This window comes from Ranitomeya variabilis, chromosome 3, assembly GCF_051348905.1.
Source record: "Ranitomeya variabilis isolate aRanVar5 chromosome 3, aRanVar5.hap1, whole genome shotgun sequence".
NCBI lineage: Eukaryota > Metazoa > Chordata > Amphibia > Anura > Dendrobatidae > Ranitomeya > Ranitomeya variabilis.
This window is the reverse complement of record NC_135234.1, coordinates 379,111,148-379,134,946: the sequence shown is the minus strand read 5'-3', so window position 1 is coordinate 379,134,946 and position 23,799 is coordinate 379,111,148. Positions and strand designations below refer to the sequence as shown.

The 23,799-nt window shown below is 44.7% G+C and overlaps 1 protein-coding gene across 1 annotated transcript in view; it reads left to right on the top strand.

Annotated features, from left to right (window-relative positions):
* LCK (LCK proto-oncogene, Src family tyrosine kinase) overlaps positions 1-8,673 on the top strand; it is a 181,452-nt gene extending 172,779 nt beyond the window's left edge. Inside the window, exons 12-13 of the mRNA XM_077296013.1 lie at positions 5,309-5,440; positions 7,785-8,673. Of these exons, the coding sequence (XP_077152128.1) occupies positions 5,309-5,440; positions 7,785-7,987 (335 nt within the window). The 3' untranslated portion in view covers positions 7,988-8,673. The remainder of the gene's footprint in view (positions 1-5,308; positions 5,441-7,784) is intronic.
* Positions 8,674-23,799: the final 15,126 nt, after the last annotated feature.

The following is a 23,799-nucleotide window of genomic DNA, read 5'->3' as shown; positions in this document are numbered from 1 at the left end:
ATGAGTGGTGTGTTTCTGTGATCTCTCCCACAGAAGTTCAGGCAAGTGAACCATAGGGATACTGGATTCATGTACAGAGTGGAGTTGGGTTACCCCTATACTGCTAGTTGAGTCTAACAGGAGTGGAAAGATAAGGACTGGAAGAAGTTGTGTACAGGGATAATCTCCCTCAGCAAACCCCCCTCCCTCCTCCATTACACTGTACTGGAAGGAATGTCGTATACTCCTGTGCTTTTGTAAAGAGTTTTGATCTGTGCTGAACTGTGCTATCTAAAGAGACTGTTAATCAATGTGCCTCTAAGAAGCAGCTGTCCTGTTTATGAAGCCTGCGCTTAAGAGACTTGAATTGTACTGAATGTGCTGTGACACTAAACTACACTGTTCATCTGTTCATGAGGACTCTATCAATTATTTTTGTGTGAGCAAGTTGATCCATCTTGTGCCTGAGGAAGCTGCAGTACATGGTCGCCCTGAGTAACGGTTCCCCCAGAGTTACAAAGAATTCATGAGACCTGTTCCGCCCCTATCTGAACCTAGCGGCGTGCATGTAACATGTCTTTTGAGTGTGGGAGGAAACTGGAGAACCCAGAGGAAACCCACACAAACATGGGGAGAACATACAAACTCCTTGCAGATATTGTCCTTGGTTGGGTTTGAACCCAGGACCCCAGTCCTGCAATGCTTACCACTGAGCCACCATGCTGCCCATATGATACAATCGGCAGTCTGAAATGTTGGACATGTTGGATTGATATTTCCCAGACACATTAGGCAGTCAGCTGGCCATACTCGCCGATATCAGTGGGTTCGCCTGACATTACTCTAACATGTATGGGGGCTTTATGATATACAGTTAGGTCCATATATATTTGGACAGAGACAACATTTTTCTAGTTTTGGTTATAGACAATACCACAATGAATTTTAAACAAAACAATTCAGATGCAGTTGAAGTTCAGACTTTCAGCTTTCATTTGAGGGTATCCACATTAAAATCGGATGAAGGGTTTAAGAGTTTCAGCTCCTTAACATGTGCCACCCTGTTTTTAAAAGGACCAAAAGTAATTGGACAGATTCAATAATTTTAAATAAAATGTTCATTTTTAGTACTTGGTTGAAAACCCTTGGCTGGCAATGACTGCCTGAAGTCTTGAACTCATGGACATCACCAGACGCTGTGTTTCCTCCTTTTTGATGCTCTGTCAGGCCTTCACTGCGGTGGTTTTCAGTTGCTGTTTGTTTGTGGGACTTTCTGTCTGAAGTTTAGTCTTTAACAAGTTAAATGCATGCTCAGTTTGGTTGAGATCAGGTGACTGACTTGGCCATTCAAGAATATTCCACTTCTTTGATTTAATTAACTCCTGGGTTGCTTTGGCTTCATGTTTTGGGTCATTGTCTATCTGTAGGATGAAACGACGACCAATCAGTTTGGCTGCATTTGGCTGGATCTGAGCACACAGTGTGGCTCTGAATACCTCAGAATTAGTGTTGAGCATTCCGATACTGCAAGTATCGGGTATCGGCCGATACTTGCTGTATCGGAATTTCCGATACCGAGATCCGATACTTTTGTGGTATCGGGTATCGGGTATCGCAACAACATTAATGTAATAATGTGTAAAAAAGAGAATTAAAATAAAAAATATCGCTATACTCACCTGTCCGACGCAGCCGGGACCTCAGCGAGGGAACCGGCAGCGTTGTTTGTTTAAATTTCGCGCTTTTACTTGGTTACGTGAAGTCCCGGCTTGTGATTGGTCAGGGCGGCCATGTTGCCGGGACGCGGACCAATCACAGCAAGCCGTGACGAAATTACGTCACGGCTTGCTGTGATTGGTCCGCGTCCCGGCAACATGGCCGCCATTAACCAATCACAAGCCGTGACGTCACGGGAGGCTGGACATGCGCGTATTTTGAAAAGCGCGCGTGTCCAGCCTCCAGTGACGTCCCGGCAACATGGCCGCCATTAACCAATCACAAGCCGTGACGTCACGGGAGGCTGGACATGCGCGTATTTTGAAAAGCGCGCGTGTCCAGCCTCCAGTGACGTCCCGGCAACATGGCCGCCATTAACCAATCACAAGCCGTGACGTCACGGGAGGCTGGACATGCGCGTATTTTGAAAAGCGCGCGTGTCCAGCCTCCAGTGACGTCCCGGCAACATGGCCGCCATTAACCAATCACAAGCCGGGACGTCACGGGAGGCTGGACATGCGCGTATTTTGAAAAGCGCGCGTGTCCAGCCTCCCGTGACGTCACGGCTTGTGATTGGTTAATGGCGGCCATGTTGCCGGGACGCGGACCAATCACAGCAAGCCGTGACGTAATTTCGTCACGGCTTGCTGTGATTGGTCCGCGTCCCGGCAACATGGCGCCGTGACCAATCATAAGCCGGGACGTCACTGGAGGCTGGACACGCGCGCTTTTCAAAATACGCGCATGTCCAGCCTCCCGTGACGTCACGGCTTGTGATTGGTTAATGGCGGCCATGTTGCCGGGACGCGGACCAATCACAGCAAGCCGTGACGTAATTTCGTCACGGCTTGCTGTGATTGGTCCGCGTCCCGGCAACATGGCCGCCCTGACCAATCACAAGCCGGGACCTCACGTAACCAAGTAAAAGCGCGAATTTTAAACAAACAACGCTGCCGGTTCCCTCGCTGAGGTCCCGGCTGCGTCGGACAGGTGAGTATAGCGATATTTTTTATTTTAATTCTTTCTTTTACACATTAATATGGTTCCCAGGGCCTGAAGGAGAGTTTCCTCTCCTTCAGACCCTGGGAACCATCAGGAATACCGTCCGATACTTGAGTCCCATTGACTTGTATTGGTATCGGGTATCGGTATCGGATTGGATCCGATACTTTGCCGGTATCGGCCGATACTTTCCGATACCGATACTTTCAAGTATCGGACGGTATCGCTCAACACTACTCAGAATTCATTCGGCTGCTTCTGTCCTGTGTCACATCATCAATAAACACTAGTGACCCAGTGCCACTGGCAGCCATGCATGCCCAAGCCATCACACTGCCTCCGCCGTGTTTTACAGATGATGTGGTAAGCTTTGGATCATGAGCTGTACCACGCCTTCGCCATACATTTCTCTTTCCATCATTCTGGTAGAGGTTGATCATGGTTTCATCTGTCCAAAGAATGTTCTTCCAGAACTGTGCTGGCTTTTTTAGATGTTTTTTAGCAAATTCCAGTCTAGCCTTTTTATTCTTGATGCTTATGAGTGGCTTGCACCGTGCAGTGAACCCTCTGTATTTACTTTCATGCAGTCTTCTCTTTATGGTAGATTTGGATATTGATACGCCGACCTCCTGGAGAGTGTTGGTCACTTGGTTGGCTGTTGTGAAGAGGTTTCTCTTCACCACGGAGATTATTCTTCTATCCTCCACCACTGTTGTCTTCCGTGGACGCCCAGGTCTTTTTGCATTGATGAGTTCACCAGTGCTTTCTTTCTTTCTCAGGATGTACCAAACTGTAGATTTTGCCACTCCTAATATTGTAGCAATTTCTCGGCTTGTTTTTTTCTGTTTTCGCAGCTTAAGGATGGCTTGTTTCACTTGCATGGAGAGCTCCTTTGACCGCATGTTTACTTCACAGCAAAACCTTCCAAATGCAAGCACCACATCTCAAATCAACTCCAGGCCTTTTATCTGCTTAATTGAGAATGACAACGAAGGGATTGCCCACACCTGTTCATGAAATAGCCTTGGAGTCAATTGTCCAATTACTTTTGGTCCCTTTAAAAACAGGGTCGCACATGTTAAGGAGCTGAAACTCTTAAACCCTTCATCCGATTTTAATGTGGATACCCTCAAATGAAAGCTGAAAGTCTGAACTTCAACTGCATCTGAATTGTTTTGTTTAAAATTCATTGTGGTAATGTCTATAACCAAAATTAGAAAAATGTTGTCTCTGTTTAAATATATATGGACCTAACTGTATTTTATGTGCATGTGTATACCTGAACGACCATCCAATTCTCTTGTATCTAAAATCAATTTGGATCACCTATGATTGGATAGCTTTAAATACATATGCAAAGCATTATTAAAGACAACATTCTGGACTTGCTACATTTTTCCAAAAGTCTGACATGGAATTGGGAGAGTGCCTTTCTAATAAAAAAAAAGATATAAAAAAGTATAGTTCTTTGAAAAAGCTACTGGCTCTCTGTTCTTTTTAATCCAAAAAAAGCCTTAAATTGCCATGCAAAGCAAAAAGAATCAATACACAATGCACTATGATATATAATTCAATAATATTTATTAATAATTAGCACCATAGAATTAACAATAATAATTATTCCAGTGACGACCTCCAATAAATAGTGGAGCGGATTTTATTCACATAACATCTAAAATTTACCCATGTGAGAAATCACTAGCCAATTGTCCAGATGAAAGAACCTGCATAGTAAGTACGCCTATACACAGCCGAGCAATGTAAACATTAATCATATGGCACAATGAAACAAAAGTGGTTCAATTGAGGGGGCTTAGTAACTTATTATAGCCACGGGCCTCTATATAATAGTGTTCCCCGTCTCTTAAACCCACCTATCCAATAACTATAACAGGTAAAAATAAAGACATGGGCACGCCAAGATAACTCACATGGGTATGATGTACGTGTCTCCGTTCCTTTACCCCGACGCGCGTTTCGTAACACTTCCTCAGGGAATGGGTTTAAGAGACGGGGAACACTATTATATAGAGGCCCGTGGCTATAATAAGTTACTAAGCCCCCTCAATTAAACCACTTTTGTTTCATTGTGCCGTATGCTTAATGTTTACATTGCTCGGCTGTGTATAGGCGTACTTACTATGCAGGTTCTTTCATCTGGACAATTGGCTAGTGATTTCTCACATGGGTAAATTTTAGATGTTATGTGAATAAAATCCGCTCCACTATTTATTGGAGGTCTTCACTGGAATAATTATTATTGTTAATTCTATGGTGCTAATTATTAATAAATATTATTGAATTATATATCATAGTGCATTGTATATTGAGTCTTTTTGCTTTGCATGGCAATTTAAGGCTTTTTTTGGATTAAAAGGTTGGTAGTGTAACACAATGATACAATAGGGATCATTCTTTGGTTGATTAAATTGGCTCTCTGTTCTGCCTTGTCCCATTGACTTTGATAACTCTTCATTACTGTCTTGAAATAAAGTTTAAAGTATCTGTATATACAAAATAGCATCAGACGTGACTGTCTGCTTTCTTCACAGCACTAGATTATTGTTGTAGCTCACATGATAATGATCAGAAAATGTTTTCTTATCTGCAGGTGCCAAATTTCCAATAAAATGGACAGCTCCTGAAGCTATAAATTATGGAACATTTACCATTAAATCAGACGTGTGGTCATTTGGTGTTCTCTTAACTGAAATCATCACATATGGGCGTATTCCATACCCAGGTAAGTTGGCAAATTAGAAAGTACATGAAAAAGATCATGAAAGTAATGGTATTGCCATCCTACATGTTACTGTTTGGGTTCGGTAACCCAAACAAAGCTTGCTGAAAGGCTTCTGGCCCCATCGCAGCCATGTCAAGTATTGGCATGGCTGTGATTGGCCGGCGCACTGTGTAACAACATAAACAATAAAAAAAGTGTGGTCACCTTTATTCTTGATAACTGAGGTAAAGCGGACAGCTGTGGGCTAAAGTCTTCAGCTGTCAGCTTTATCTTGGCTTGTTATCAGAAATAAAGGGGTTCCCATGCCATTGTTTTAAACAATTTAAATAATTTTAAAAACCGGCGTAGGGTCACCTCCATTTTTTGATAACCAGCCAAGCTAAAGCAGACAGCTTGGGGCTGGTATTCTCAGACTGGGAAGGGGGTCATGGATATTGACCCCCTTCAGCCTAAAAATAGCAGCACGCAGCCACCCCAGAAAAGGTGCATTAGATGCTTTGCTCGGCTCTTCCCACTTGCTCTGGGGCATTGGCAAGTGGGGTAATAGTTCTGGGGTTGATGCCAGCTGTTTTATGTCCGCTGACATCAAGGAATGGAGTTTGTAATGGAGATACGTCTATCGCCTCCATTACTAACCCCGTAGAGAAAATTAATATAAACACACACAGAAAAAGTATTTAATTGAACAAAACACTCCCAGGCAAATCCCCTCTTTTAACCATTTATTAAGATGAAAAAATCAAAGTAATCCTCACTTGTCCGCCGATAATCAAAGTGTCTCACGACAAGCTCCAGATCTGCTACATATGGATTCATTGCTGAGCGGTGACATAAGTAATGCAACCGCTCAGCCCAGCATCCAAGACACAGGTAACGTTTTCACCTGCGGTCAAAGTTGCTGGCTCACACGCTGTCATCTGTGGACAGCATGGGAACTGCAGCCCTGTGAATGACGGTAATGTGTAAGGTTACCAACAGTCAGTGTTAGGCCATGTGCACACGTTCAGTATTTTTCGCGTTTTTTCGCTATAAAAACGTGATAAAAACGCAAAAAAAAACGCTTACATATGCTTCCCATTATTTTAAGTGTATTCCGCATTTTTTGTGCAAATGTCGCATTTTTTTCCGCTAAAAAATCGCATCGCGGAAAAAAAAGCAACATGTTCATTAAATATGCGGAATTGCGTGGATTCCGCACACCTAGGAGTGCATTGATCTGCTTACTTCCCGCACGGGGCTGTGCACACCATGCGGGAAGTAAGCGGATCATGTGCGGTTGGTACCCAGGGTGGAGGAGAGGAGACTCTCCTCCACGGACTGGGCACCATATAATTGGTCAAAAAAAAAGATTTAAAATAAAAAATAGTCATATACTCACCTTCGATGGCCCCCGGAGTGTTCCCGCCTCTCTGCGCTGCATGCTGCCGCTTCCGTTCCTATAGATGGTGTGGTCACTGTGGTGAAGGACCTGCGATGACGTCGCTGTCTTGTGATTGGTCACGTGACCGCTCATGTGACCGCTCACGTGACCGCGACGTCATCGAAGGTCCTGAACCACACCATCTATAGGAACGGACGCCGCTGAGGATATCGGCTGTCTGCAGAGGTGAGTATAACCATTTTTTTAAATTTTTTTATTATTTTTAACATGATATCTTTTTACTATTAATGCTGCATAAGCAGCATCTATAGTAAAAAGTTGGTCACACTTGTCAAACACTATGTTTGACAAGTGTGACCAACCTGTCAGTCAGTTTTCCAAGCGATGCTACAGATCGCTTGGAAAACTTTAGCATTCTGCAAGCTAATTACGCTTGCAAAATGCGAAAAAAAGCGAAAAAAAAACGCAAAAAAAAAAAATGCGGATTTCTTGCAGAAAATTTCCGGTTTTCTTCAGGAAATTTCTGCAAGAAATCCTGACCTGTGCACATACCCTCACTGTCGCATATGCTTTCCCCACCTTCAAACAAACCATCAGTAACGCCCACTTTGGGGGCTGGTCTAGTCCCTGCTTTGCTGAGCATGCATCAATTGTCAATTCCAATGCATGCTCAGTGTGAGCTAAATGCTCAGAATACTATACGTCCTTTAAATTCATGTACTCCCTTGCCACATCCTGACTAGACGTACTCGGCATTAATACAAGTGAATTGAGGCAGGCTCAGCTTATCTAGTCGGTATCCTGTGATCTCTTCTGTGGAAACAGCCTCCCTAGCTGCAGCTCAGCAAGTGAGGTGCCAAGTGGCGTGTCACTGCGGAGACCCACATCACAGTTTGAGAAGTACTGGTGTACACTGAAACCAAATGTTCAATGACATAAGGAAATATGTTTTCCATTCTACAGGCATGACTAATCCCGAAGTAATAGATCACCTTGAGCGTGGGTACCGAATGCCAAAACCAGAAGATTGCCCTAAGGAACTTTATGATTTGATGCTTCGATGCTGGAAGGAATGCCCTGAAGAAAGGCCCACATTTGAATTTCTTCGCTCCTATTTGGAAGATTTTTTCACAGCTACAGAGGGCCAATACCAGACTCAGCCTTAAACTGTGTACAGACATTAGATTAAAGTTCAAGAATAACAACTATCCTGACATTCCCGATGAAAGTTGTGGCCATAGTCACCTTGTATTTATGACCTACTTTATTCAAGCATTTTTATATAAGAACAAGCATTGTTGTAGAGATGCGATCACCACTGCAGAAATATCAAGTATATATTGAGGGTATTGCCATGAATAAAGTGATTATTCAAAGTTTAATGGGTTCATATTTGCAATATTACAAAGCTTGCATTATAGTTGCCTATCAATTACATGCTGGTTCACTGCCATTCTTGTTGCATTTGGACTGACGACGGCAGAGCATGTACAAGTCCACTGATTGCGGAGGAGTAGGAAGAGCAAGACAAGAAAATGGCAGTGTTTTCAATTTTATAATTTTGAGATTAAATTAATAGACTTGTAACAAACAAGTACAATTTTTAAACCATTTTATTTCAGTCTTCTAGGCAGAAGTTATCAATGAACAAGAAACACTTCATTATGTGGGACTGTAACTCTTGCCGTATCTTTATTTCCCTATCTGTAAGAAAAAAAACTAATACCAAGTAATGTGTTTTTCATTTAACTTTAGATGTAAAAAAAACATTGTTTTGCGATCACTTTACTAAACCCTGTGTAACATATACTTGTGCATTTTAAAGCTAAAATAAATACATCTATAAGATTACACTCCTGTGTCTTTGTGGACTTAAATAAGGGAAGAATGTGTGAGACTAATGGATATTTACCAACTGGTGTAATTTTATCAACCGGATTTCGGTTTTCACCTTCTGTTTGATCATTAGTCTGAAGTAGATATGGCCAAGGCCAACAGAAGAACATGTCCCCAATAAAACTATAAATTTCCAATTAGTGATTTGGAAACAGCTCCACAAAGGACCAACTGTACTAAAGAAAGTGTTACTCACCTGTCTCTATGCTCCCTTAAGTAATTGGCTGCAGGTCTTGTGCTTCATGGCAGGATTCACAAGTTGCTTGGCGTACCTCACTGACATCATCATCCAAGGCCTTTTAATTTGATATACTCAATTTGCGCCTTCAACAACACACTCCCACACAGCTTCTTTTACTTCCTTGTTAGTGGGGGGGAAGAGCCACAAGCAGAATGATAAAGCTACTCCTTAAAGTGAAACTGTCACCAGGTTTGGCCAATAAGAGATACGGCCATCACCCTTCAGGGCTGATAAACCGCATTCTATAATATCTTTTTCTATAACAACTTTTATTATACTTCTATGAGGGGTGGTCCAGTCCGATGGGCGTCGCTGGTCTTGGTCCGGCGTCTCCCATCTTACGACCTCCGTCCTCCTGCTTGCTTCGTGTGGATGACACGTCCGTTTGTCATCCACAGTCTTCTCGGCACAGGACTCCTGTGCAGGCATAGTTCTCTGCCCTGTCGAGGGCAAAGCAAAGTACTGCAGTGCGCATGCACCGGGGCTCTTTGACCTTTCCCAGCACCTGTGCACTGCAGTATTTTGTTCTGCCCTCCACAGGGCAGAGAAGTACACCTGCACAGGATTGCAGTGCTGAGGAGACTCATCATCCACACGAAGCAAGCAGGAGGGTGGCATTGCAACAAGAAGGGAGGCGCTGGACCAAGTAGAGCAACACCCATTGGACCGGACTGCCCTGCAGGTGAGTATAATAAAAGTTATTTTTCTTTGCTTACAGGTTGGGTTGGAGGCAGATATACAGCATTTTAGTATGCTGTATATCAGCCCTGAAAGGTGATGGACATGTTTCTTATCTGCAAAACCTGGTGACAGGTTCCCTTTAAGTAGGTTTGTCCTACTGCTTATTCTGAAGACTAAACTGTTATCCTTATATTTGCATATAGAGCTAATAATGAGATAGGAAAACTGCTCTTTAAATTGCAGGTGGTGGGGTCGAGGGATTGTGATTTTGCAGGATTAATGACAGGATGGTCAGGAGCTAACCAACTTATCTGCTGTATGAAAATCAATGAGCTGGTGAGATGTCTAACATCTCAGGAGTTAATGCCTTAGCCCTGAATGTAACTACTGTGCATAGGACCAGGCTCCAGTGGTCAGTTTCCTTGGAAACAAGCTATACACTATGTCAGGTAAAAGCTTCCAAAGATGGAGAATGAAAGCTGATAGAAAAAGCAGATCAATTGCAAACTTTTTATTTTCATCTTATTTAACTATACTAATTTTATGATATGAGAATATTCCTTTAAATTTTACTTAGGTAAACATGTGGTGTTTGAGTATTCAGTGAACATTGTGATCAGTTGCCTTTTTGGCTTATAGTTTGCCACAATCCAGTTCCTTCAGTCGTAATCATCTTTGCAAAAGCACGTGTTTCAACAACTTTCATGTACTGCTCCGAAACATTACAAACAGTTGTTTGGAAACTGTTCACATTATGCTGAAATCATCTCTGCAAACTCCTGTGGGCGCTACGACTTGCATCTACTGCTTCTCAGACCAACTGATTGGCCAATTATCTGCTGTATTTATTACGAACTGTTACTTGGAGACGGATCACATTACACTGCAATCATCCCTGCAAAATCCTGAATATTTCTCAACCTGCTGTCACGCCGCTCCTGCCGCCGCTTGCCGCGTCTTCTCATACTTACCGGTCCTCGGCGTCCCGGCGTGGCTCCTCCTCTGCAGCGTCCCTCCTTCAGCGTCCGCTCCTGGCTCCTGCTGCTTGTCGAGTGCACGCGCACGCCAGGTTCAGCTCTGCGCGCGCACTTCTGACCTTTCCCTGTACTTCCTGTTCTGGCCTCTCTACTATCCTGGAGGACCTTCACCCGGAGGTAATGCGCAGCGCTCCTTCAAATACTGGTCTCTTCCTCTTCCCTGTGCCTATGATCATTTGTGCTTCAGGTGTTCTAGGCTGCCTACGTCTCTGTGCATTTCCTTGCCTTCTGACTCTAGGTTTTCTCCTCTTCTCTCCGCAGCTTGCATCAGTCTCCGTGTCTCCGCAGTATCCTGCCAATCTCTGTTTCACCACCACATCCTGTCGGTCTGTTTCTCTGCAGTATCCTGCTAGTCTCCATCCCACCTCAGTATCCCGCCTGTCTCTGTGTGTTTCCCGCTACACTGCCAGTCTAAGTGTCTCCGGGGCATCCCGCCAGTTTCCGTGTCTCTGCTGCATTCCTACCAGTCTCTGTGTCTTCGTTCTCCCTGCTGGTTCTTGTTTCTCCACCGTATTTCTTTTCCGTCTTGGTCCTCCAGCTTCTGTGGCGATAGTCCCTCACGGGCCTGTCCCTAACGCTCCCTGTATAGGGGGAGGTCCATCTGGTTAGCTCGTCTGTGGGGGGTTCGTTGCCTACGGTCTAGAGGGTCCACTTTTCTTACAAGTTCCGTGTCACACCTGCATCTACATCCTGGTTAAGACCTTCTTTTTGAACCTTCATCTGCTCTCATGTGCTTATCTACATTTCTGGCTCTGGATTCTGTTGCGTCCCGCTCTGCTTGATTGCCAGCCAGCAAAGTCCATTGTCCAGTTCCTCATCGGAGTGTCCAGTGTCGGACTGGTGTGCTAATGGCCCACCAGTAACATTGACTGTGGGGACCCACTTTTCACCTGCATACAAATATTACACTATCCTCATTCACAAATTTGCCTATATCTCTATATAATAATAAACTGGGTAATTTGGTTAATGATTGATGATATGCCGTGTTTTTATGTACAGAGTGAATCAATTGAATTATGCCAAATAATGCCCATATAATGGGGTTGGGGGCCCAGATCTGAACAGAGGCCCACCGGAGGATTCCCGTTACCCTATGGGCCAGTCCGAGCCTGGGTGTGTCATCAGCCTTGGTCCTTGTGATCATCTTAACTTGCTCTTCGGTTGATCTATCTCACCAGGTGAGCCTTAACAGAAAGCTGTCTTTATGAGAAAACGCAATAGCAAAAAGTCCTTTGGGCAGACCACTGGAGACCAAATATGTTTCTTATGTATTGTATTAGCAACTCTGATCTGGGTTACATAGGTGACTATGTTATATTGGTGCATTCTGCAATATCTCTATTTTTCAAATCCTACCCAGATGGTAAAAAATATAGTTAATGTTACCATCTATTGGTATATTGCTCTTATTCTTTATTATTGTTTAGCTTACACATATATTGGAGATATTATTTTGTTTTTTTATCTATGACAGCCATTTTTCGCACTGTGAGAAAATAGAATTAGTCTTACCGGTAATTCGGTTTCTAGAAACCTTCCGCAAAAGCAGCATTGGAGGATGTCTCCCTGCCCTAATGGGGGATAGGAAACATAAAGAGGTTAAATACTCCTCCTCTTTCTGCAACTACCAGTGTTTTTCCGGAGACACTAGCATGAATAGTTACCACCAAAGTGCAGGAATCATCCAATAAGAACATCAGATAGGGAGGGAAATTAGTGCTGACGTGGAAGGTTCCTAGAAACAGAATTACTGGTAAGACTAATTCTATTTTCTCCAGTCACCTTCCACGACAGCAGCATTGGAGTAATACCAACAATTAATTTCTTAGGGAGGGACAACAGCCTGCAGAACACGTCTGCCGAATGTTAAATTCCTATTAAAATCTAGTCTGTAGTGTCTGGTAAATGTATGGACAGAAGACCAGGTGGAAGCTCTGCAAATCTGCTCAGTAGATGCGTCCCCTCTTTCTGCCCATGATGCTGATATTGCAAGTGCGGAATGAGCCTTTAGTGATGTAAAAGGAGATAAATACTGTGACGAGTATGCAAGATAGATAGCTTGTTTGATCCAATAGGCAATTGTATTCTTAGCCACCTTCCTGCCCTTATTCCGTACCGAGGGCTGAATGAATAAGTTTCAGTCGATCCTCTAAACTTCAGTCTGCTGGAGATAGTAGAGAACCACCCTACGAACATCAAGGGTGTGAAAGGCCTCTTCTTTTGTATTGGAAGGATTTGGCCGAATGATGGTAGCACTATATCCTGACCTCTATGAAAATCCGAGACTACCTTAGGCATAGGAGGGATTTCGGCGGAGGATGATGCTATCTGTCATCACTGTTAAGTAGGTTTTACCCTAACTGGTGTCTGTGTTTTCCTTCTGCGCTCCTGAGACCGACTATTCTGTTCTTATTGCAAGTTTTTCTCCCCCGTTGTGGGGTGTCCGGCTGGAGCTGCGGGGACCTGCGCACTTATTTCCTCCTCATTGGGACGGCAGCTAGCGCTCCTTCTACAAACCGACATTTGTTGTTCTACATCACTGTTAAGTAGGGCTCTTGTAGTGACAGTGGCTGTAGCTCCCTTACATGCCTAGCAGAAGTAATTGTTACCAAAAAGACAGTCTTAAGGGTAAGGTTTTTTTAGACTGGTAGATGGCAAAGGTTCAAATGGGTCTCTGGTTAAGCCATTAAGAATGATATTTAAATCCCAAGGGGGAATACGCTCCGAAGTCTGGGCCGGAGTGTAGCTGCTGAGGTCATAAACCGCTTTATCCAGCGATGACTAGCTAAGTTCTGGTCAAAGAAAGAACTAAGAGCTGGCACCTGCTCCTTCAAGGTACAAGGTGTAAGACCTAGATCAAGACCCTTTTGAAGAAAGTCCAAAATCTGAGCAAAGTTAGGATGTAAGGGATCAGGCATGTTCGGAGAACACCATGACAAGAATTTCTTCCAAACCTTGCCATAAATGGCGTTGGTCACTGGCTTCCTACTCTTTTGGAGAGCTTGTATCACTTCATCCATAAGCCCCTTTGCTCTTAGGATTCTGGCTTCAGTATCCAGGCCGCAAGGTTCAATTTGTGAAGGTCCGGATGTAACAGGGGACCCTGGTGGAGGAGGTCGTCTTTCTGGGAAAGCGGCAGTGGACCCTCCTGGGCCATGTCCATCAGAGCGATGTACCAACTCCTTCCCGGCCACATGGGAGCAATTAGAATCATGGTGATCTGATCGGACCGTACCTTCTGAAAAGTCCTTGCCAGAATCAGGATCGGTGGGAAGGCATAGGCCAGGTTGAACTTCCAAGGGTGAGAAAAGGCATCTATGCCTAATGCCCCATCTGCGGAATTCAGGGAGAAGAATGTCTTCACTTTTGTGTTCTGGCCATTGGCATATAGAGCCACATCTGGAATTCACCATCTTGTCACTAGGGATAGAAAGATTGCTTGGTCGAAGCACCATTCCTCTGGATGGACGTCCCTTCTGCTGTGGAAGTCTGCCTGAGTATTGGCGGACCCCTTCCGATGGACTGCTGTAATGGACAGAAGATGTTTCTCTGCCCAGGAAATTTTTTTTGCAGCAACCAATTTCAATCTAACATACTTTGTGCCCCCCTGGTGAAGGAGATATGCCACTATGGCCATATTGTTGGAGTAGACATGTACATGATGAACTTGGAAAAAGGCAGATGCGGCTTTCAATGCTTGTTCTACCACCTTCAGTTCTCTGAGGTTTGAGGAACTGGTTCTGATTTCTGCAACCATAAACCCTGGAAGTGTGTTTTCTCTACCACCGCGCCCCTGCCCCTCTGACTGGCATCCGAAGTGAGAATCTTCAGGGGAAGCTGATCCCAGCTGACCCCTAGCTGGAGATTCAGGCAGTTTAGCCACCATGCAAGGGAAGCCTTCACATGACCGGGAAGAGAAACTCTCTTGGTCAGAGAATCTTGATGCCTGTCCCAAGATAAAAGAACATGAGTCTGGAGGACTTGTGTATGGGCTTGGGCCCAGGACACTGCCTGGATGCATAATGGTAATGATCCCAGGATCGACATCGAGTGCCTCAGGGTGGAAGCCCTCTGGTCTCTGAATTTTGAGATCTTCCGAAAAAGATTGAGCTGTTGATCTCTGGGCAAGAAGGATGTTCTTTTTTTCTGGATCCAGGAGTATTCCCAGGAATTTCTTCCTTGGTGAAGGATGAAGATCCAACTTTTCCAATTTTGGGAACCAGTCCAGAGATTCCAGAATTTCTAAAGTCTTCGCCACATCTAGTTTTAGATGGGGAATAGATGGTGCAACGATGAGGAAATCGTCTAAATATGGAACGATGCAAATCCCCTGATGGCGAATGAAGATTACTGCCTCTGCCATAAATTTGGTGAATACCTGTGGTGCTTATGAAATGCCAAACAGGAGGACATTGAATTGGTAATTTTATGACCCGGTGACCATGGGAAACTGCGAATCTGAGGAACCCCTGATGGTCTGGGTGGATTGGTACATGGTAATAGGCATCCTTCAGATCTATCGCAGCCATTACAAAACTGTGAAATAAGGGGGATTGCTGACTTGATCGTTTCCATCTGTATGTGATCACTTGATTCAGGAGTTTCAGATTGATGATATCTCTGTGCTTCCCTGAGGGCTTCTCGACCAGGAAGAGGCAAGAATAGTGGCCCCTGCCTATCTCTTGCAGGGGTACTCGAGAGATCACATTTGCTAGAAGCAAACCTTGAAGAGCGAACAGCAAGGAGTTTTGAAGGCGTAGACTCTGTAATGAGGTAATTCTCAAGTATTGAGGGGGAAGACTCACGAACTCTAGCTTTAATCCATCCCGAATGGTACGGAGAACCCACTGGTTCATAGAAATGGATTGCCACTGAGTGAGGAAGTCCAAGAGTCGACCCCCGACAGGGGAGCAGTCACAGCTTGTCTGGGGCTTGCTGGTGGTGAGGGACAAGGATATTTTTGCCCTTACCACCCTTTGGATAGCTCCAACAGACGGATTTGCCTTTCCCTTTATATTCCCCCTGGGAAGACCGATCTCGGGAAAGATGAAAACAGAATTAGACTTACCGGTAATTCGGTTTCTAGGAACTTTCCACGACAGCATAGGAGGTTGTCTCCATGCCCTAATGGGGGACAGGAAGCACAAAGAGGTTAAAAGCTCCTCCCACCTCCTATTCGCCAGTGACTTACAACTAACACAATAGCACAGGTTACCTTTAGAATCACAGGAATTATCCAAGGAACATAGGGAGGGAATTAGTGCTGTCGTGGAAGGTTCCTAGAAACCGAATTACCAGTAAGTCTAATTCTAATTCTCCAGTCACCTTCCACGACAGCATAAGAGGAATACAACCAATTCTGCACTGGGAGGGGGGACAATGGCCTGAAGAACTTTTCTCCGAAGGCTAAATCCCTATTGGACAACAAGTCCAATCTATAGTGTCTGGTAAAGGTATGAAGCGAAGACCACGTAGCAGCCCTGCAAATCTGCGCGGTGGATGCGCCAGCTTTGTCAGCCCAGGAGGCTGAGGTAGATCTTGTAGAATGAGCCGTAGCCCCAGCGGGGGGTGTCATGTTATGGGCTAAATATGCTTCAGAGATAGCCCTCTTGATCCAATTTGCGATGGTATTCTTCGTCACCTTCTTACCCCTATTTCGACCTGATAGATGAACGAACAGATTCTGGTCAATTCTCCACGATTTCGTTTGTTCCAGGTAGTACAAAATCATATGTTGCACATCGAGTGCATTTGTTGGATTCTGGCAAAAGGAGGGGAGCACGATATCCTGTGAATGGTGAAAATCGGACACAACTTTGGGCAAAAAAGACAGATCAATATGGAGAACTAAACTATCGTCTCTGATTATTAGATAAGGTTGTCTTACAGACAATGACTGCAGTTCCCTTACGTCTTGCCGTAGTAATAACTACTAGGAAGGCTGCTTTGAAAGAAAGAAGCTGAGGGGTACAGGAGGATAAAGGTTCGAATGGGGGTTGTGTGAGGCCCATGAGGACTATATTTAGATCCAATGAGGGGATAACAGTCTGTTTCCAGGGACACCATCTATGGGCTGACACCATGAACCTTTTATTCCAACGGTGGTCGGCTATGCCTTGATGAAATGCAGAGCTTAGAGCAGAGATCTGAACCTTTAAGGTACTAGGCTTGAGGCCTAGCTCTAACCCCTTCTGTAAAAAGTTCAATATTTGTGAGATGTTGGGGTGAAATGAGTCTGGTGCATTAGGCATGCACCAGGGTGAACATTTTTCCATACTTTGTTGCAAATGGCATCGGTGACTGGTTTCCTGGACATCTGTGAGGTGCCAATTACTTTGTCTGAAAGCCCCTATGCATGTAACACCTGGGCCTCAGTAGCTAAGCTGCTAATTTCATTTTTTGAGGATTTGGATGATGCAGAGGTCCCTGTGAGAAAAGATCTGTATCCGATGGTAAAGTTGAACCAGCTCCTTTTGGGCCACATTGGAGCCATCAAGATGGTTGATACCCAATCTTCCCAGATCTTCTGAAGGGCCCTTGCCAGCATCGGAATCGGAGGGAACACATAAGCTAATGGGAAGTTCCACTGCTGAGCGAAGGCGTCTACTCCCCTGGACCTGTCCCTGGGGTTTAGGGAAATATAGTCTGTCTTGCGAATTCTGGCCTGAGGCGAATAAATCGATCTCTGGCAAATCCCATCTTGTTACCATCATCCGGAAGATTCCTTGATTCAGGCTCCATTCCCCCCAGTTGTATATCCTGACAACTCAGGAAGACTGCCAGAAGGTTGGAGGACCCTTTTAGGTGAACAGCCATCAGATAGAGATGTCTTTTGGCCCAACAAAATATTTGGCTTGATATGCTTTTCAAGCTGTCGAACTTCGTGCTCCACTGATGTTTGAGGTGAGCTACAGTCGTAATGTTGTCTGAATACACCCTATGACAGCCAGTGACTAGGTTGCCTGCTGCAAGAGTTGTCTCCTCCTCCTGCTTTACCAGGGTACGTATCTCATCCAGGAGCAAGGGATGTTCAGCCCTGACTACCTTATCTGTACCCTCCTGGCATAGCTTCTTCTCCCATTTAGAGGGAAGTTTCTTATTGCAGATGGCACATTTCAGGACCTTCCTAGTCGGGATTTTGTGGGCAGACTTGTCTCCCAAGGAAGAGAATGGAGAGAAGTATATCTAAAAAGCGACCCGCTATTACTGAACACAGGACCCCGACTAGGACTCCCCCCAAGACTTACTGAGGCTGGGGCAGCGCTGGGCTCTGCAGATGCAGGGCAGGAAGCAGACACACCATCCATACCGAGGATTTAGTCTTACCTGGAGGTGTCTTCCAGGAGGTATATATAGAAATAAACCCTGCCCTCAGCGCTATACAATTTTCCCCTCCTCCGCCTCCGGGTCCTGAGCAGGCATCAGTTGGTCGGCGTGCTCTGCACGCCATTCGAACATCCGGAGGCTGCAGAGCTCAGAAACCGGAAGTGCATGGGTTCCAGCCTGGAACGCAAGGTCCGGAAGTGACCCACGTGTGATGTCACTTCAGGGTCGTGGAACAGCGTGCGCTGAGGAGGAAGGCCGGAGAGCTCAGGGAGGCCTCCGGCTATGTGGATCACTGGCCCGCTTTACCCCCAGGAGGGGAGCAGGTGGGCCAGGAAGGTCCCGAATCCACTGCCAGTGGGGAGACGGAAGCAGAACGGAGGAGAGTGGAGCCCACGACCACCACAGCCCGGCTTAAAATAAAACACAGGTACACTGCAGTGCCGGTCACGCAGCATACCGAACAAAAAAAACCTCTCCATGCCCCATGGGGGACAGTAAAGACACTGGCGAATAGGTGGGAAGGGTTTTTAACCTCTTTGTGCTTCCCGTCCCCCATTAGGGTGAAGAGACAACCTCCTATGCTGGCGAGGAAGGTGACTGGAGAAAAAAAATGTTTCCTAGGGTTCTTCTGTTCAGGTAGAGCTTTCTTTTTGTCCGTAGCTTTTTCTAAGATCTCATCGAGAGCCGAACAGAAAACGTAGTGTCCCTGAAAGAAAATGGCGCAAAGCTTGGCCTTAAAGGTGACATCGCCACTCCATGATTTCAGCCACAGAGACCTCCTAGCTGAGTTGGAGAGGACTGCGGACTTGGCTGCTACACGTATTGATTCTGCAAAAGCATCAACAAGGAACCCTGTAGATTTCTGAAGTAGGGGAAAAAAAGAGTCAAGAATTTCCTCCATAGAAATTCCTTGAGTGAGGTGATCTTCTAAAGCACGGAGTCAGTGGAATAGGGATGTCTATCGATTTATCGTACTCTGCCATGCATGAGAGGGGAGATTGCATCAATAGCTGATGTGAAAGTGGCATTCCAGAAAGCAGTGGCACTGTGTGTGTCGTGAAGATGTGGACATCAGTGGTAGAATAGAGGTCAAAGGGTGTGTGGGTGTCTAGCTGTGCAAGGTTTCTGTGGGGGTGCGCTAGTTGGTGGACAAGGGTGACAGGTGAGGAGGACAGGGATGAGAAAGTGAGTAGATGGTGATCAGATAGAGGGAGAAGGGAGGTTGTGAAGCTAGATAGGGAGCAGGGACAGGTGAAGATGAGGTCTAATCTATGTCTGTCTGTGTGGGTGGCGAAGGGGGACCACTAAGTAGGTCCAAAAGATTAAGTTAGCGACAGGAGTTCGGAGGCTGCTGACTGAAAAGTGTCCATAGGGATGTTAAAGTCACTCATGATGATGGTGGGAATGTCAGCGGAGAGAAAGTGAAGAAGCCAGGTTGAGAATTGGTCAATAAAGAGACTGGCAGAGCCCAGAGACCTGTATATGATGGCCATTTGGAGCTTAGAAAGAGAGTAGATGTGGACAGAGTTTACTTCAAAAGAAGGGCGGATAAGGGAGGGTAGAGGTGGGATCAGGTTAAAGGTGCAGTTGGTAGAAAGGAGACGACCCATTCCTCCATCATGTCTGTTGTCAGGGCGAGGAGTTTAGGTGAAGTGGAGGCCACCGTAATACAGGGCAGCAGGGGAGGCCATCAGCCAGGTTTATGTGAGGCCCAGGAAGGAAAGATTGCAAAAAATAAAGAGGTTTTGAATCACATGATGCCTATTGCAGATAGAGCGGGCGTTCCAGAGAGAGGGAACTGTTCCCTTCTGGTCTATTCCTGGTATATTACTGCAGCATACTTATAGAGCAACACTTAGAAGCCACATGCTATCATTATTTATATTACTAGTGTCACTCATTATTGTGCAAAGTTAAGTCTGCTGACATCCCCTATATACCGTATGAGCCAGCGCACAGCCCCTATATACCAAAAGAGCACTCACACAGCCCACTATAAACTAAAAGAGCCCCCACATAGTCCCCTATATACTGAAAGAACCCTTACACAGCCCACCTATATACTGAAAAAACTCTCACACGGCCCCCCATATACCAAAAGAACCCTCACACAGATCCCCTATATACCAAAAGAACCCTCACACAGCCTATGTCAAAAGAACCCTCACACAGCCCAAAAGAGCCCCCAATATACAGAAAGAGCCCCCACACAGCCCACTATATTCCAAAAAAGCCATCAAACACCTATATTGCCGAAAGAGCCCCCACGTAGCCTCCTATATACCATGAGCCCAACACAGCCTCCAGTATACCATATTAGCCCCCACACAGCCTTCTATATACTGTATGAGCCCCCACATAGCCTCCTATATACAGCATGAGCCGCCCACATAGCCTCCTACATACTGTACAGCATGAGCCCTCACATAGACTCCTTTATACAGCATGAGGCCCCACAGAGCTTCCTATACACAAAATGAGCCATAGCTACACTCACCATCTGCCACACTGAAGCTTGGCTCACTAGACTAATGTGTGACGATTGGCACCTCTTGGTATTCGTCCAGGAGAACCGCTATGGCTCTGAGTACCTGAAGGCAAAGGGAATGTCCTTTGTGTAGAGACAGTCATGTGCATGCAGACTTAAAAAGTTATTTTGCTGATGTTATAGTTTCCCTTACACTTTGTATCTAGGCTTCAGAGATACCAGGAGGGAGGAGGTTGTACACAAAGTGTAGAGAGGATAAAGTATCTAAAATGTTATAGAGTGCAGATAAAACAGATTAAACATAAAGAAAGAAAGCAAATAAATAGAACATTACTTTCTACCGAGTTTCACAGCTGACGAGGGGTACGTGTGAACCATGTAGAACTTTGCAATGGTATGAATGGAAGAACATGTAGCAACTTTGTAAAGCTGCAAGGCCAACGCCTGGTGGCAAACAGCCTAGGAGACCCCCATTGCATGAGCGGAGTGAGCCGTGACCCTGAGTGGACGTGCTCTGTCCCTTATTCAATAGGCTTCCAGAATGGCAGAACGGTCACAACGGGCAATGGTAGACCTGGAAAGCCTCGAGGCAGGAATTATGAACAGAGAGTCCGCTCATCTGAAAGGTGCAGTTTTAGAAAGGTATAGATTATTATTATTTATTTATATAGCACCATTAATTCCATGGAGCTGTACATTAGACAGGTTACATCAAAATACAAATATCACTTACAGTAAACAAAACTAACAATGACAGACTGATACAGAGGGAAGAGGACCCTGCCCTTGCGGGCTTACATTCTACAGGATTGTGGGGAAGGAAACAGTAGGTCAGGGGTTGCAGTAGATCTGATGGTGATGAGGTGGCCGTGTGGTCATTACAGGTTGTAAGCTTCTTTGAAGAGATGAATTTTCAGGTTCCATTTGAAGGATCCAAATGTGGTGGATAACCGGACGTGTTGGGGCACAGAATTCCAGATGATGGAGGATATTTGGGAGAAGTCTTGGAGGTGATTGGGTGAGGAGAGAATAAGCGTGGAGGAGAGAAGGAGGTCTTGGGAGGACAGGAGATTACGTGAGGGAAGATATTGAGAGATTAGTTCAGAAATATACGAAGGAGAAAGGTTATGGATGGCTTTGTAGGTCAGTGTTAGTAGTTTAAACTGGATATGCTGGGAAATTGGGAGCTAGTGAAGGGATTTGCAAAGAGGGGAAGCAGAAGTGTAGCGAGGAGAGAGATTAATTAATCAGGCAGCAGAGTTAAGGATGGACTGGAGGGATGCGAGAGTGTTAGAAGGTAGGCCACAGAGAAGGATGTTGCAGTAGTTGAGGCGAGAGATGATGAGAGCATGCACAAGCATTTTGATAGAGTGAGGGCTGGGGAAAGGACAAATTCTGGCAATATATTTGAGGTGGAGGTGACAGGAGGTGGCGAGAGCATGGATGTGCGGTTTAACCCCTTAAGCCCCGAGGGTGGTTTGCACGTTAATGACCGGGCCAATTTTTACAATTCTGACCACTGTCCCTTTATGAGGTTATAACTCTGGAACGCTTCAACGGATCTTGGCGATTCTGACATTGTTTTCTCGTGACATATTGTACTTCATGTTAGTGGTAAAATTTCTTCGATATAACTTGCGTTTATTTGTGAAAAAAACGAATATTTGGCGAAAATTTTGAAAATTTCGCAATTTTCCAACTTTGAATTTTTATGCCCTTAAATCACAGACATATGTCACACAAAATACTTAATAAATAACATTTCCCACATGTCTACTTTACATCAGCACAATTTTGGAACCAAAATTTTTTTTTGTGATGGAGTTATAAGGGTTAAAAGTTGACCAGCAATTTCTCATTTTTACAACACCATTTTTTTTTAGGGACCACATCTCATTTGAAGTCATTTTGACGGGTCTATATGATAGAAAATACCCAAGTGTGACACCATTCTAAAAACTGCACCCCTCAAGGTACTCAAAACCACTTTCAAGAAGTTTATTAACCCTTCAGGTGTTTCACAGGAATTTTTGGAATGTTTAAATAAAAATGAACATTTAACTTTTTTTCACACAAAATTTATTTCAGCTCCAATTTGTTTTATTTTACCAAGGGTAACAGGAGAAAATAGACCCCAAAAGTTGTTGTACAATTTGTCCTGAGTACGCTGATACCCCATATGTGGGTGTAAACCATTGTTTGGGCGCAGAGCAGAGCTCGGAAGGGAAGGAGCGCCATTTGACTTTTCAATGCAAAATTGACTGGAATTGAGATGGGACGCCATGTTGCATTTAGAGAGCCCTTGATGTGCCTAAACATTGAAACCCCTAACAAGTGACACCATTTTGGAAAGTAGACCCCCTAAGGAACTTATCTAGATGTGTGGTGAGCACTTTGACCCAACAAGTGCTTTACAGAAGTTTATAATGCAGAGCCGTAAAAATAAAAAATCATATTTTTTCACAAAAATGATCTTTTCACCCCCATTTTTTTATTTCCCCAAGGGTAAGAGAAGAAATTAGACCACAAAAGTTGTTGTGCAATTTGTCCTGAGTACGACGATACCCCATATGTGGGTGTAAACCATTGTTTGGGCGCATAGCAGAGCTCAGAAGGGAAGAAGCGCTATTTTACTTTTCAATGCAAAATTGACTGGAATTAAGATGGGATGCCATGTTGCGTTTGGAGAGCCCCTGATGTGCCTAAACCTTAAACCCCCCCACAAGTGACACCATTTTGGAAAGTAGACCCCATAAGGAACTTATCTAGATGTGTTTTGAGAGCTTTGAACCCCCAAGTGTTTCACTACAGTTTATAACGCAGAGCCGTGAAAATAAAAATTATTTTTTTTTTTCACAAAAATGATTTTTTAGCCCCCAGTTTTGTATTTTCACAAGGGTATCAGGATAAATTGGACCCCAAAAGTTGTTGTCCAATTTGTCTGGAGTACGCTGATACCCCATTTGTGGGGAGGGACCACTGTTTGGGCGCATGACAGAGCTCGGAAGGGAAGGAGCGCCATTTGGAATTCAGACTTAAATGGATTGGTCTGCAGGCGTCACGTTGCATTTGCAGAGCCCCTGATGTACCCAAACAGTACAAACCCCCCACAAGTGACCCCATATTGGAAACTAGACCCCCCAAGGAACTTATCTAGATGTGTTGTGAGAACTTTGAACCCCCAAGTGTTTCACTACAGTTTATAACGCAGAGCCGTGAAAATAAAAATTATTTTTCTTTTTCACAAAAATGATTTTTTAGCCCCCAGTTTTGTATTTTCACAAGGGTATCAGGATAAATTGGACC